Below are 15,376 nucleotides of genomic sequence, written 5' to 3' on the forward strand. Positions count from 1 at the left end.
TGTCGCCAAACCAAGTTTGGAGGTCCACTGCTGTAATACCATCCATACCTGCTGTCCCTGCGGCCATCTCAGTATTTACCATGTCCATTGGGGATTCTGCCCACAAGGGAAGTACTCGGTCTTGTTGCATGCTAGATCCACGTGGGATGTGAGCTGCCATCTTCTCTCCAACACACACAGAAGGTGTTCTCTCCACAGAAGAACAACGAAGCAAAGGAAACAGTGGATACAAAAAAATCCTCTCTCAAGTGGTGTCTTCTTAAACAAGTTCTTTATGGAGAGAACACCTTCTGTGTGTGTTGGCGTGTTTGGTATTCGAAGGTACAACATGGCTTTTGAGCCATGGGACGATGTCCTCAGCTTCAGTGGAGAGAGATTACAAAGGCTGCTGCCATCTTCTCTCCCATTTTTCCAAGCAACCGCTTTTCTCTGCCATGCGTTTTTGTCGCCATCTGAAAATCGCTGCTTACTGGGTGCTCGACAATACTTTCTGCACCATACCAGAGCCTTTTTGGCTGACAGAAGAGGGGAATTGCTATGACTCGAGCGGAGCTCCCGACTCAGGCAACCATCACCCTTGAACATATTTTTATATCAAAAAATTGAAAGCATGACACCAGCTAAAAAAAGCAGATTCAGGTCCTGTGTGCTTTGGGAGTACATCACACATGCTAGTATGTTAGTGGCTTTTGATGTATACCCAGGTAGGGTACAATGCATGGACAATGAGAAGTTTCTGCTGGTTACCACATTGCAACCCTGCGTCATCAGGTCTAAGTATGCAGAGGAAACTTGTGAACTCAAATATATCAGACATATAAATGATGTTTTTTTAATGTCTTTATTTTGGCAATGGTTTGGGAGAGGACTGACCTTTGTCCAGATTCTTGCTAAATACTTTTGTGTTTTTCTCTCTCTGTCTCCTGCCTTAGAGTGTAGACAAGCCCCGGGACTGGTACAAGAGTATGTTTCAACAGATTCACAAGAAGCAGCCAGGTGAGAAAAGACTCTTATCCACAGCATAGGTCACAGAAGGGATATAGCTAGAAATTTGGGGGTCAATATTCAGAGTGATTTTGATTTAACTGGGCAGAAGAGGCTCCTACCTGGTTAAATCACACTCAGCAGGCCATACACCAATATTCAGCAGTGCTTAACCAGGCAGTGCTGCTGAATATTAGCAGAGACCGCCTTGGCTTTGTCCGGGTAGAGTCAGGACAGTCCAAGGGTAGAATCGGAGCAGAACCAGGAGATGTGCAGCATTGGCGATATTGAATGATGGTGCCTGTATACCTAACTAGGCAAACTGGATCATGCAAAAGGCTGTCCTAACTGTGCCTGGTTAGGTAGGTGGGTACAGCAATGAATTTCGACCAGTGGCATAGCTATGGGTGGCCTTAGGGGCCTGGGCCCCCAAATTGGATCCAGGGCCCCTGGTTTGGCTGATAGGGGTCCCCAACCCCCACCAGCTGAAGCCTTTCTCCAGCGCTGTTCTCTGCGCATTACCTGCCCTGTTTCTTCTCACATCTTGTACATGCTCGGTTTTAGTGAAACTGAGCATGCGCGACTTTGCACATGCTCAGTTTCACTAAAACTGAGCATGCACGTGATGTGTGGGGAAACAGGGCAGGCAATGGGCAGAGAACAGCATTGGAGAAAGGCTTCAGCTGGCGGGGGTTGGGGACCCCCGTAAGTCAAGGTATTAAGGTTTGCGATGGGGCGGGGGTTGCGGCAGGGAGGTGGGCCAAACTGTGTGCCCCCTCCACACTTTGGCCTCTGGAACCCCCTGATTTATCAGCCATACCCACATACCTTCCAGGTGACCTCACTGACTGGGATGGCCCACCATTGAGTATTCAGTCTAAACTCAGCCAGCAGCTGTCTGCGGCTTAAAACCACTGACACCATGGGCTGAATATAGTCCCCTTTGAGTTTTTTTTACCAGTCTGATAATCTGTTGTGCACCTCCTTCGAATTCATTAATAAAATTGTTTATCATTTAACATCCTCCAGTTTTCTGGCATCCTTGGTCGCTCTCCCACTTTTTCTGTTACATTGTTTCTACCGTGGGGTGTTCGAGTTCTCCGTGTTTTGGCGGATTTTCGCCCATACGTGCACCTCCTTGGGTCATCACTGTGGCTAGCTGGTACAAACTAATGCTGGGGCCTAAAGCAGAAATGGGTAATAGGGCCTCCAAAGTTGACTGGCAGGCTATCGTCTACTTCAGTCATAGGAGCCAATGATTCACAACAATTGTTAGTGCTAAACTTAATGGAAATTACCCCTCCCTAGACATAGTGACGGAGTTTGCTAAACATGCTTCGAGAACAGTGACGCTCACACTCTCATCAAGAAGCTCAGAAGTTTTCTCTCTCCATTTTCTTAAGGAGTTGTTAGAGTAATCCAGTGTTTGCACAAGACTCTCCTTATGAGAACCAATAGCACTTTGCCATACAGGGACTCCTGAGGCAGGCCTGAACGGCCGAAACACTACTCGTGTCGAGTCCAGTTTTTTAAAGAATAAACTCTTGCTGTGAACTTTTTTCTGAGTCCAGTAGAAGTTTGTTTGGCGTCATCTATCTTGTCACCTTCGCTGTGTTCTTTTCTTGGCGTTCAACTCCCACAGAACTGAAACCTGTGCTTCAGATACTGGCAGGTTTGGGGCCTTCTATGGTATGGGGGCCCAGGGCAATTGCCTTTGTCCCCCCTCCCCCACCACCAGCGCTGACTGGTACAATTAACAGTTGTGGTAGAGAAGATGCTTGAAGGAGTTTTTGTCATTCCTACTCCTACCCTGCAATTGCCGATGTGCTACATGTTCTTGTCTCCAACTACACCCAGAGGAAGTAGAACAGGAGGTAAGATGACCAGCTCACTTCACTTTTTGGACCAGCTATACCACTTCGACCTTTAACTCATGGTATCTGCATAAGTGCCCTACATTTCTCAGAGAAATAACATGGCAATGAGATAAGACCAGGATCACATCAGCCTGTGCAAAAGACACAACCAGTTTCGGACCTTATCTCAAGGCCAGGTCTTGCTCTGCCCTTCCTACAGCCATAGGACCCAGGATCAGAGTAGCAGAGAGACAGCCAAGAGTCTGACCCCTCTCGCTCAGTGAGACTCTATGAAGGGTGAAAAAGAAAAGAGACTTGAAATACATGGAGGAATAGTTCAAGGTCCTAGGACTAGGGGGCACGCAATGAAGCTACAAAGTAGTAAATTTAAAACAAAAAATATTTCTTCACTCAGCGTTTAATTAAACTCTGTAATTCATTGACAAAGAATGTAGTGAAAGCAGTTAGTTTAGTGGGATTTTAAAAGGTTTGGATAGTTTCCTAAAAGAAAAGTCCATAAGTCACTATTAAAATGATGTGGAAAATCCGCTGCTTATTTCTAGGTTAAGCAGCATAAAATGTATTGTACTGTTTTGGGATCTTGCCAGGTACTTGCAACCTGGATTGGCCACTGTTGGAAACAGGATGCTGGGCTTGATGGACCTTTGGTCTGTCCCAGTATGGCAACACTTATGTACTTAAGGACTGTAATTCAGGCAAAAAGGTGTCAAGTCTGGCACCTGGGAAAGAAAAAGGAGGAAAAGAACTATCATCTGTTAAATGGGGAAAGGAGTAATCATCTCAGATAATCTAAGGATGCCAGTCAGTGAAATAAAGCATCACTGAATGTTACTTTCCAACCCCAGATACAGCCCTCATATAGGGAAAGGGAAATGGGACTTGATATATCACCTTTCTGAGGATTTTGCAACTACATTCAAAGCAGTTTACATATATTCAGGTACTTATTTTGTGCCAGGGGCAATGAAGGGTTAAGTGACTTGCCCAGAGTCACAAGGAGCTGCAGTGGGAATTGAACTCAGTTCCCCAGGATCAAAGTCCACTGCACTAACCACTAGGCTACTACTCCAGTAGCAACATTCCATCTAGAAGCCTGCCCATGCAGATGAGCAATGCGGCCGCGCAGGCTTCTGTTTCTGTGAGTCTGACGTCCTGCACATATGTGCGAGAGTTGGCGTGCATAGACTGTTGAGAATTTAAGACGGGCAAGATTAACCCGAGTCCCTGATGAAAACATTGAAACCCGCGGCGTCGGGCGTAATTTAGGGGAAGCCAAAGAGGACTTCAACAGCGAGAGACATGCAGTAACGTCTAAGATAAGTTTAAGTTTTCTATTATTATTTTTATTTAGAGCACGTACACTTTTGGGGCACTAGTGAAGTGTGTTTGCAACAGCACTCATAAATGGTTTAATAAGGGATTCCCCGATGAAGAGAGACCACGCCACTTGGCAATAAACAATGAAGTTGCCTTAAAGTGGTATTGTCCGAGGGTTCCCGAATAGTATATATATATAAAAAAAACAGATATATAAAACAATTAAAACAATTAAAGAAATATTAAAAAGTTTTGCTAAATATGCTGTTTGCACACACTTAGTTCTTTTCTTTGGATATGTGAAAAGCTTGATTGTAATTACCAAAGATTTTGAGATCGGAGATTTTAGTGGTTTCAGCTAGTGGAATAGCAACATTCCATGTAGAATCTCAAATAGTAGCAACATTCCATCTAGAATCTCAAATAGTAGCAACAGAATCTCAACATTCCATTTAAAATTTCAAATAGGGAAAGGGAAATGGGACTTGATATACCGCCTTTCTGAGGTTTTTGCTAAAAGCCCATCTCTTCAATGTCGCCTTTGGCACCTAACCACTCCTCAAGAAATCTAGACTACCCCAACTTGTCATTTCGTCCTTTAGATTGTAAGCTCTTTTGAGTAGGGACTGCCCCTTTTTTGTTAAATTGTACAGCGCTGCGTAACCCTAGTAGCGTTATAGAAATGTCAAGTAGTAGTAGTAGTACATTCAAAGTGGTTTACATATATTCAGGTACTTATTTTGTACCAGGGGCAATGGAGGGTTAAGTGACTTGCCCAGAGTCCCAAGGAGCTGCAGTGGGAATCCAACTCAGTTCCCCAGGATCAAAGTCCACTGCACTAACCACTAGGCTACGTGAAAACACAATTTAAGATGTGTACCATCATTTTTAAAATCTTGTATGGTAATGCTCCTCTGTATATGAGTAAGCTGGTAGCGCCTCTTCATGGAGGTGACTTCCATAATACACGTAATCAACTGTTATTGCATTTTCCCTCAACAAAGAAAATAATATCTAGAAAGGTGTTTAATTCTTCATTCTCATATCAAGCGGTTTTGGCCTAGAATTCACTGCCATTATAAATCAGAACACTTAAAAATTATTTGGTGTTTCAAATGGTCCTAAATGTTTGACAACAGACCTATCTACATAATGTGTAGAGTTGTTTGAGAAAAAGTGACTGATTTTGTAATTTTCGAATGAACTTGAATATATCTACTCTTGTCTGGAATGAATTGTATTGAGTAGAAGGAATGAAAGACAAACCCTTCTGAAGAACGTGCACTTCCATATCAAGTAAAGTGACACCATACCTCCATGATCTCATTAGAAATCTCCCTCTCCCTCTGCCACAACCGTGTGTGGGGAAGAAACCTTTCTGCCAGTGGGTCTGATGCTGGAGTAAGTGCCAGACCCCTTTTTTTTTTTTTAAAGGATTCCAGGTTCATTGTCTGGATGTGACATGTTTAGTGAATGTCTTACTTTCTCTGTCCTTCGTCCACGGTCTACAAAATCCTGAGTGGTGTAGAACAAGTAGAAGTAAATCGGCTTTTTACTCGTTCCAAAAGTACAAAGACTAGGGGACACTTGAGGAAGTTACATGGAAATACTTTTAAAACAAATAGAAGGAAAATTTTTTTCACTCAACGAATAGTTAAGCTCTGGAACTCTTTGTCGGAGGATGTGGTAACAGCGGTTATCATATCTGGGTTTAAAAAAAGGTTTGGACAAATTCCTGGAGGAAAAGTCCATAGTCTGCTATTGAGACAGACATGGGAAGCAACTGCTTGCCCTGGGATTTGTAGTATGGAGTGTTGCCACATTTTGGGTTTCTACCAGGTACTTGTGACCTGGCTTGGCCACTGTTTGGAAAACAGGATACTGGGCTAGATGGACCATTGGTCTGACCCAGTATGGCTACTCTTATGTTCTTATGTTCTCTGTTATGTAAATTAGACCTTTTTTGTAATCTAATCTGTCACATTTGAATTTGTCCCTCTTAATCTTTCTGATGCCATGTGTGAAATCATCAATTTGCTTATTAAAGTCATTATAAGTATGTTCAAAATTAGGATCAATATTTCTAATACAATCCATTTCTTCACCATATTCAACTTTAAAACATCATTTTTTTAATGTTTCAGCCAAAAAAAAAATAATGAGATCTGAAGAGCATTTATTTAAAATGGTGTACCACTGGTCTAAAAAAGTCTGATTGTCCATAAACATAGTTGGTGCTTTAAGACTCCTAAAGCCACACAAGATTCTTTTGGCTTTGCAGTAGTCAGTTAGTGATTTGGCTGCTTAAGTTACTGTATTTGTTACTTTTTATTTAACTACTAGTAAAAGAGGCCCGTTTCTGAGCAAATGAAACGGGCGCTAGCAAGGTTTTCGTCGGCAACACCCCCCCCCCCCCCGCCAACCCCTTCGTTGTTGTGGCTTTGCTCCACCCTCAACGTCATGACGTTTGATGCGAGGGCGGGGCCCGTAGCGATTTCCCACCCCCCCCCCCGCCTCCCTGCCTCCCTCCCTGCCAACCCCTTCGTTGTTCTGCCATTGCTCCGCCCTTGAGGGCGGGACCCGGAGCGATTTTGGTGGCTTCACCACCACGAACCTTCGAACCTTTTTGAAGGAAGTCAGGGCTTGGCTTCACTGACGTCACTGTCTTCAGAACGTTGAGGGTGAGTTTTATATATATAGATTATATTCTTCTGTATTATGTAATTTTCTTGTAACTTTGTTAGCCACATTGAGCCAGCACATGCTGGGAAAATGTGGGATACAAGTGAACCAAATAAATATAACGTAGCTCATTCCTGATGATATTCTTCTAAAGGTTAATAAGTTAAAACCATTTATTAGCTAAAGTATCGTTTGTGTAATCATCTTCCATAAAAACAGATGGATTTTGTAGTAAATTCTGCAGATGTTCTTCATTGAAACTAAGAACTTTGTCCACGGTCGGAAGGTCTTGTTGTCTCTCTGGGGTGAAATGTGAGACAAAAGAGAAGATGCAAGAAAAAACAGTGAGGCACAAAGGGCGAGGATTCAAATGGTTAAAAAATCAAGTACATTTTTATTGGAAAGTCTCAATTCAACATGTTGAGAGGACTCGACACGGCCGGGTTTTTTTGAGTCTTTCAACCTTTCCAGTAAAATAGGGTAGTGAGCAAATCTAATGAATATCAATATTATGGACAATGAACTTGAGTCAACAATGCAAGGACTCAAAATAAATGCAGGGCTGATGCAGGAGTAAGCAGCATCTCTGAGGAGATGGGGATCCTGCAAGTGGGAGCCCTGCAATTGGTCAGGTCTCTGAGGAGCTGTATATAGGGAACCCTGTGAGTGTTCAAGTCACTGAGAGCACCCCAATACCCCCCCCAACTGCAACCATTATGACCCTAAAATGTAACAATGTTTTTCTTCTTGAAATGTGTCGAGTCTAAAATGTAACAATCTACTTGATCTCTTAATGTAAGTCCGGCTGAACTCAGTCTGGGCATACAAGTGACTAATCTCTCTATATAATAATTTGTCCATCTGCGTCCCTGGATGGCTGGCTGTCTAGGTTTGTAACCGTATGCAAATGAGCTTACTTCAGCTCACCTCCAGCGTTCCCTTCCCTCTCAGTGTCCCGCCCTCACGGAAAGACGAAATGACATCAGAGGAGGGCGGGACACTGAGAGGGAAGGCTGGAGGCGACGCGAGCCGAGCCTGCCACCACTGCAACCTCTGGTATGGGGGGGAGGGGAGAATCGCTGGACATGGATGAGATGGGATGGGAGGGCAGAGGAGGGGAGAATCGCTGGACATGGAGGGGAGGGGAGAATCACTGGACATGGAGGGGAGGGCAGGGGAGAGAGATGAGAACACGCTTTGACGATAGCCTTCCTAGGGCTCGTTTCATTTGTTCCGAAATGGGCGTTTTTGCTTGTAAGAAATAAAGTAAAGTAAATCTGTATATAGGGATCCCACAAGTGCTTAGGTCACTGAGGATCTGCATATAGGGAATCTTGTGAGTGCACTCAAGTGTCTGTGAAGCTGCACACAGGCATCACTGCTTTTCCTGCCTGTTAAAGCACAAATTAATTTTGACTGTTGGAGCAGGATAGGAGATTAAAATGATTTGTTCTGGTAGGCAAGAGAGCTGATTGATATCTGACATTCTTATTTAGAGGCTCAGGAAGAGGGACTCCAGCTGACAAGTGCTGTGGAAGTGGAGTGGCTGGACTGTCAATCGAGCATGTCTGCCTTGCTGGGGAAGGACATGGAGGGGTGAGTGTGGATCCAGATCCATATACCTGAGGTGCTGCATGGACTTAGGGGAATAAATAAGATACGGGCAGTTCTCAATGTACCTTTAGGGTACCCTGATAACACAGGAAGCTCTGTAGTACATAAACCTACCTTTTGATGGGACAGAATAAGTGGATGAGAAGAGAAAACAGAAGGAGGTAGGCAAAAGAAGAAAAAAAAAAGAGACAGGGAAGAAATAAGACTAAGATTTATACAGAATGTTGAGATTGGAATTCAGATGTCCAGGTTGGAATGTTCCAGCAGTATCTTACAAAAGGCTCTGCTGAACACTGAGCCTTATGAAAGTGCTCATAAGGACATGCAGGAGTGCAGGTGTATTTGCAGCACGGACAAATGTCGTTTTACAAACATACACATGGAAAAAATGAGCAACATGAGCGGTTTCAGCACTTCCATGTGGAAGCAGCAATTTGCAAATTCAACATGTATGTGACATCACTTTCATGTGTAGTCATCCCATTTTTCAAACCTAGATGTGTAAGTACTGCCAATTAAGTAGTGAGGCTGCATTTTTTTTTTACGTTTCTTTATTTTGGAGGCAGAAATAAACAGTGAAGGATTAAGGACAATGATTCCCTTAATCCTTTGTGGATTGTTAATGATTTTTTTATTTTTTATGTGCAGTATGTACTCCCGCTGAGATAAATACCTGGCCAAAACAAGCAATTTTTAAAAATATGTGCAGGCCTTTGAGCTGGTGTAAAACCTGACAGATTTTCTTTCTCCATAAACACGTATTTCCTTTTTAAAATGGAGAATAAATGGGTACATGTTTGTCCTGCCCATAGAGTGGTCAAACCATGCAGTGGCGTTCCTAGGGTGGCTGACACCCGGGGCGGATCGCCGATGCACCCCCCCCCGGGTGCAGTGCGACCCCCCCCCCCCCGGTGAAAGGACACCTTCCCCGACGAAAGGACGGACACCTCCCCCCCCCGGCGAAAGGACACCCCCCCCCCCGGGTGCATTTTTACCTGCTGGGGGGGGGGGGGTGCCGTGCGTCTGTTGGCTTCGCTCGTTCCCTGCTCCCGCTGCCCCAGTAACCTGTTCCGGGGCAGAGGGAGCAGGGAATGAATGGAGCCGACAGGCACGCAGCAGCCCCCAGCGGCATGCACCCGGAACAGACAGCCCCCCCTTGGTACGCCACTGAAAACATGTCCCCAACATGCCCTCGTAAATCTTGCTCTGATCTCCACATGTAAATAACAGCATTTATACATGTAAATGTTGATTTCAGAAAGCTGCTATTTACATGTGAAGATGTTCTAAAATAATCCCCAAACCTCCTGATTCTATAAAAGGTCGTCAAAAATTGCACATGCTAATTTAGGCGCGAGCCTGATTTGTGCGTGCAATTTAATAGAATAATGAGTCAATTAGTTCCAACAATTGGCTTTTTAATAAGGAATTATTGGCTCTAATTAGATTTAATTGGGACTTACCCACGTAAAGTTAGGCGCAGGATCTGCACCTATAATTTAAACATGGTCCATAAAAGGAATGTGTGGAAGTGGGAGCAACATGGGTTTTGGGTTGGATTGGGTGTTTGGTTTCCAGTGACATGCATAATTGTAGAATAACGGTGCTCTGCACATAAATTTAGGCACGGGCATTTGCACTACGTTTTCGGTGGTGCAAATAGCCACGCCTAAATTTACGCATGACCTCTCTGCTTAAGTGTTAATTCTATAAACTGCACCAAATTTTAGGCACAGCTTATAGAATACTGTTTATGTGTGTGGGGGGGGGGGGGGGGTCAGTGTCGATTTTTTTTTAGGCGCCATATATAGAATCTAACCCAAAATGTGTTCAAAAGAGATTGTGGGAGAGAGAAAAATAAGTTAATAGGGACAGGGAATAACAGACTAGCAAAACGTTACAGTAAGTTCATGTTTATCAATGAATTTGTTATACTGCACTTCCAAAAATCAGAGCAGTTCACATCAATACAAAACTTTAGGAGGAAAGAAACAGCATGCAATTCATCAATAGAGAAAGAAAAGAAAAGAAGTAACGAAACAATACCACAATATCTGGTTTAGAACTTAGTATAATACTTTGTGGGAAGGAGAGACAGAGAGGAGAGAGGGAGAATTGCTCTAGAAAGGACAGAAGTGTTGAGGGAAAGATGCTCACTGGGACGGAACTTGGTCTCCATGAACAAGTTCGGATTTGCTGTGGAGGAGACACTCAGAATTAGTAGCTATGGTGACTTTGATAAATGATCAAATACTGTGTTTTGTTTTGTTGCTGTGCTTCAGAAGGAGCTGGGGACTGAGCCAGACACAGGCTGACCTAACACCAAACGCAATGGAGCCTGGCAACTCTTCCACTCCTATCCATACTAAAAAGGTACAGGAATCTTACCTGGGGGGTGGGGGGAGGGGGTTTAAGGGGAATCACGTCATGGGAAAGGGAGTGGGGAACCATCAGTGAGAATTTTCTTCATTGAGATGGATGGAAGTAAGGAGGAGTGGGAGGGAATTCTCCTCACCAAAAAAAGTGTGAAAATCCTGATCAGAAGTATGTTGTGAGACAAGGAGAGGCATAATCGAACAGGGACGACCATCTCTAAGGGCGCCCATCTCTAAGGATGTCCCAGCGAAGGGGCGTGGAAACCCGTATTATCGAAACAAGATGGGCGTCCATCTTTCGTTTCGATATTACGGTCGGGGACGCCCAAATCCCAACATTTAGGTCGACCTTAGAGATGGTCGTCCCCGGTTTTGGTGATAATGGAAACCGAGGACGGCCATCTCAAAAACGATCAAATCCAAGGCATTTGGTCATGGGAGGAGCCAGCATTCGTAGTGCACTGGTCCCCCTCACATGCCAGGACACCAACCGGGCACCCTAGGGGGCACTGCAGTGGACTTCACAAATTTCTCCCAGGTGCATAGCTCCCTTACCTTTGGTGCTGAGCCCCCCAAACCTCCCCCAAACCCACTCCCCACAACTGTACACCACTACCATAGCACTAAGGGGTGAAAGGGGGCACCTACATGTGGGTACGGTGGGTTTCGGGTGGGTTTTGAAGGGCCCCCATTTACCACCACAAGTGTAACAGGTGGGGGGGATGGGCCTGGGTCCGCCTGCCTGAAGTGCACTGCACCCACTACTACTGCTCCAGGGACCTGCATATTACTGTCATGGAGCTGGGTATGACATTTGAGGCTGGCATAGAGGCTGGCAGAAATTTAAAAAAAAAATTTTTTTTGGGTGGGAGGGGGTTGGTGATCACTGGGGAAGTAAGAGGAGGTCATCTCCGATTCCCTCTGGTGGTCATCTGGTCAGTTTGGGTACCTTTTTGAGGCTTGGTCGTGAAAAAAAATGGACCAAGTCGACCAAATGCTCGTTAGGGACGCCTTTCTTTTTTCCATTATCAGCCGAGGATGCCCATCTCTTAAGCACGCCCCAGTCCCGCCTTTGCTACGCCTCTGACACACCCCTGTGAACTTTGGTCATCCCCACGACGGACTGCAGTTGAGGGCGCCCAAAATCGGCTTTTGATTATGCCGATTTGGGCGACCCTCAGAGAAGGACGCCCATCTCTCGATTTGTGTCGGAAGATGGGCGCCCTTCTCATTCGAAAATGCCCCTGATAGTTCACAAGGCCCATGGGCCTGAACATTTTTCATATCCTGTCACCGCAGATTTTTCTTGACCTCCATTCCTTGCAACTCAGCATGCTTTAAGAACATAAGAATTGCCTTACTGGGCCAGATCAAAGGTCCATCAAGCCCAGCATCCCAGTTCCAACAGTGGCCAATCCAGATCACGCTGTATCAAGGCATTTTGAAGCCAGAATGTTACAGAGGCTTTAGGATGCCAGTGACAATAGAGGGGGAATGCCTTGATATGGCGTGATAGTGAGACGTGCTATATCAGATGGACTATCCCCTGGCTGTTAATAGATTTTTCATCTATAAGATGAGTAATTTTTACATCTATTGAAGATGAATATAAGTTTTTGATAAAGTGAATTCTAAAGTATGAATAAGTGAAACTATATTTAATTGATAAACGTTGAAAAATGATGTTTATATAAACTTTTTGATCTGTTGGACCGATGAGAAGGTGGACACGTAAAATTCATTAGCATAAAGTATATGGCTGGTAATGTGCTCTGCTGAGGTCCTCAGTACATTCAGTTGGATGGTGGAAATCATTATTGAGGAATATTAGTTGTGATACAGCTTCCTAATAGAACAGCCATTACAGTAGCATTTTATAAGATGGACATTTCTAAGCTGCCACAGTTATCCATGTCCCTCATTTTGCCTGTTCATAATTTGGTTGTTTCAGGTTGTAAAATGGATGTTCCTGCTGGATGTTTCCAGCACATGGACGTCCATCTCACATGTATTTTAGAACAGGGTGTGATGTTCTGACTTGGACGTCCATATTCTGCACTGGATGTCCTTTCTAAAATGCCCAGTGGCGTTCCTAGGGGGGGGCGGTGGGGGCGGTCCACTCCGGGTGCACGCCGCGCGTGCCTGCCCTCCGTTGTTCCATGCTTCTTCTCTGCCCCGGAACAGGTTACTTCCTGTTCTGGGGCAGAGAAGCATGGAACAACGGAGGACAGGCGCGCGCGGCACCCCCCCGGCGGCATGCACCCGGCGGGGGGGGTTCCTTCACGGGGGTGTCCTTTCGCCGGGGGGGGGGTCCGCGCTGCATAGGGGGGCGCTGCACCCGGGGGGCAGGGCGGGGCGAATCAGCGATCCGCCCCGGGTGCCAGCCCCCCTAGGAACGCCACTGAAAATGCCGCTCTCTGTCAATTGCCACGTATTTATTCTTGCCTTTAAAAACTTGTAGCAGATTGGTGAGGCAAGACTTTTCTTTGTTAAATTATATTGGTTCTGTCCCATTAAAACATGTCTATCTATATGTTCTTTTGACCTTGAAAATAGTTTTTGCCATTTTGCCCAGAACTGACATCAGGTTCACTAGTCTATACTTTCCTGGATCATCCCAGATCCCTTCATAAAAATTGGTGTTTGTTTACCACCCTCTAATCTTCAGGTACTGTAAACAATTTTAATGATAGGTTACAAATTACAGGGATTTTAAAAGCCTTGACAAGCTGTTAAGTATACCAAGGCACAAGGATTGTGTCCTTATCCAAGTCTTACTTGAAGTTTTCCCTTCACCACCTAATCTAGAAGGCAGTTTCATAGGTCCATCACCCTTTCTGTGAAAAAATAGTTTCTAATGTTACTTCTGAATCTACCTTCTTTAAGTCTCTCATCATGATACCTGGTTATCAAACTTCCTTTCTACTGAAAGACGCTTTCCCTCTGTGCATTATTTATCCCTTCAAAATACATGAATGTCTCTGTCTTTCTTTAATATAACATATACAAATGAATAGGGTTTATGGTACAGATTCTACGCCATTTTGGCAGGCTTCCTGTAAAATGTCTCTGCCCTGTTAATGTTCCTCTGGAGATGCAGCTTCTAGACCTGGCCCTAACATTCCAGATGAGGTCTCACCACTGACTGCTCTTTCCACTGAACTGACCAGCTTCAAATTGTGACCTTTTTATTCTGTCTGAAAGGCAGTGGTAAGGGGGCATTTCTGGCACTTGGAGCAGAAATTATGAAGATATTATATAATTATAACCTGGGTATTGAGTGGAGGGGCTATAGCTGGGATGGTTTTCTAAGATTTGCGAGGTCACTTCAACTCTCGGCGGCCATTTTGAATCTGCGCCGAGCTCAGCAACAGGAAGGATGCATGCAGGGCAGGGCTCCGGGCAAGAAAGAGGGGGCTCTTTCTTGCCCCGAAGGTGGAAGAGGTCACTAGACCACCAGGGCAGTAGTAAGGGGAGGGGAGGCTAGCAATCTGCCCATTTGTCTGGATTTCTGGACAAACGGGCAGATTGGCAAAACCCGCCCGGTTGCCCGGACATGTCCAGGTAAATCCGGACATATGGTAACCCTAGTTATGACTGCTACCTTATGTTAAGCATACATGGTACATATTTTTTGTCTGTGGAAAACTTTTTGTATATATTTTATAAAATACACACAATAGTGCATATTGTACATGTTTGCATTTACAGCTGCTCTCAAGCAATGCCTGCACTTTCAATGTAGGTGTGGTTTCTGCAGGATATTTTGCTAATATTTAAAAAAGACCCATTGGCAGCCACATGTCTTAAAATAGGGCTAAAATTAGGCAACTTCCTGTCCAATTAACCCAGACACCCTGTTCTAAAATTAAATTATTAAGTGACGTGTTATTAAGCATATAGAGCACTATTCCCAAATAATGACCACTAATTGGCACCAATTAGAATTTACACGTACAACTCGCTAAGTGTATTCTGTATCAAAGTGTGCCGAACTTCTAACACACACAGGCAAAAAGGGGCATTTTGTGGGCACTCCGAAATTTATGCACATAGTTATAGAATATGGCCCAGTACGTGTAAATCTATGTGCTGGGATTTATACCACGTTTTCATTGGTGTAAATGGATGTGCGTAGTTTTAGGCACTGAAATATCAACTAAGCGTATTCTATATACCGCACCTAAATCTAGGCGCCACTTATGGATACCCTTAGTTGGCACTAATTTCCGCACTGATGTTTTAGGTGCCATATATGGAATCTTCCCCCTATAGGCTACAGCAGGGGTTCTCAACCCAGTCATTGGAACACACCAAACCAATCAGGTTTTCAAGATATCCACAGTGAATATCTATGAGATACATTTGCATGCATTGCCTCCATTGTATGCAAATCGAGCTCATACATATTTATTATGGGTATCCTGAAACCCTGACTGGCTGGGCGTGTCCCGAGGACTGAGTTTAGAACCTCTGCACTAGAGGCAGTTCCTGCTCCACAGAAGTGCCAAAGTGATGCAGACAGGG

The 15,376-nt window shown here is 44.5% G+C and overlaps 1 protein-coding gene across 2 annotated transcripts in view; it reads left to right on the forward strand.

Annotated features, from left to right (window-relative positions):
* The window catches only part of SORBS3 (sorbin and SH3 domain containing 3), a 147,510-nt gene that overhangs the window by 46,069 nt on the left and 86,065 nt on the right, over nucleotides 1-15,376 (forward strand). For both annotated transcript variants that reach the window (XM_030202023.1, XM_030202024.1), the window contains 3 exons: nucleotides 933-996; nucleotides 8,357-8,456; nucleotides 10,757-10,847. In XM_030202023.1, coding sequence (XP_030057883.1) covers nucleotides 933-996; nucleotides 8,357-8,456; nucleotides 10,757-10,847 — 255 coding nt within the window. The remainder of the gene's footprint in view (nucleotides 1-932; nucleotides 997-8,356; nucleotides 8,457-10,756; nucleotides 10,848-15,376) is intronic.

The sequence above is a fragment of the Microcaecilia unicolor genome, chromosome 4, assembly GCF_901765095.1.
Source record: "Microcaecilia unicolor chromosome 4, aMicUni1.1, whole genome shotgun sequence".
In the NCBI taxonomy this organism is placed as follows: Eukaryota; Metazoa; Chordata; class Amphibia; order Gymnophiona; family Siphonopidae; genus Microcaecilia; species Microcaecilia unicolor.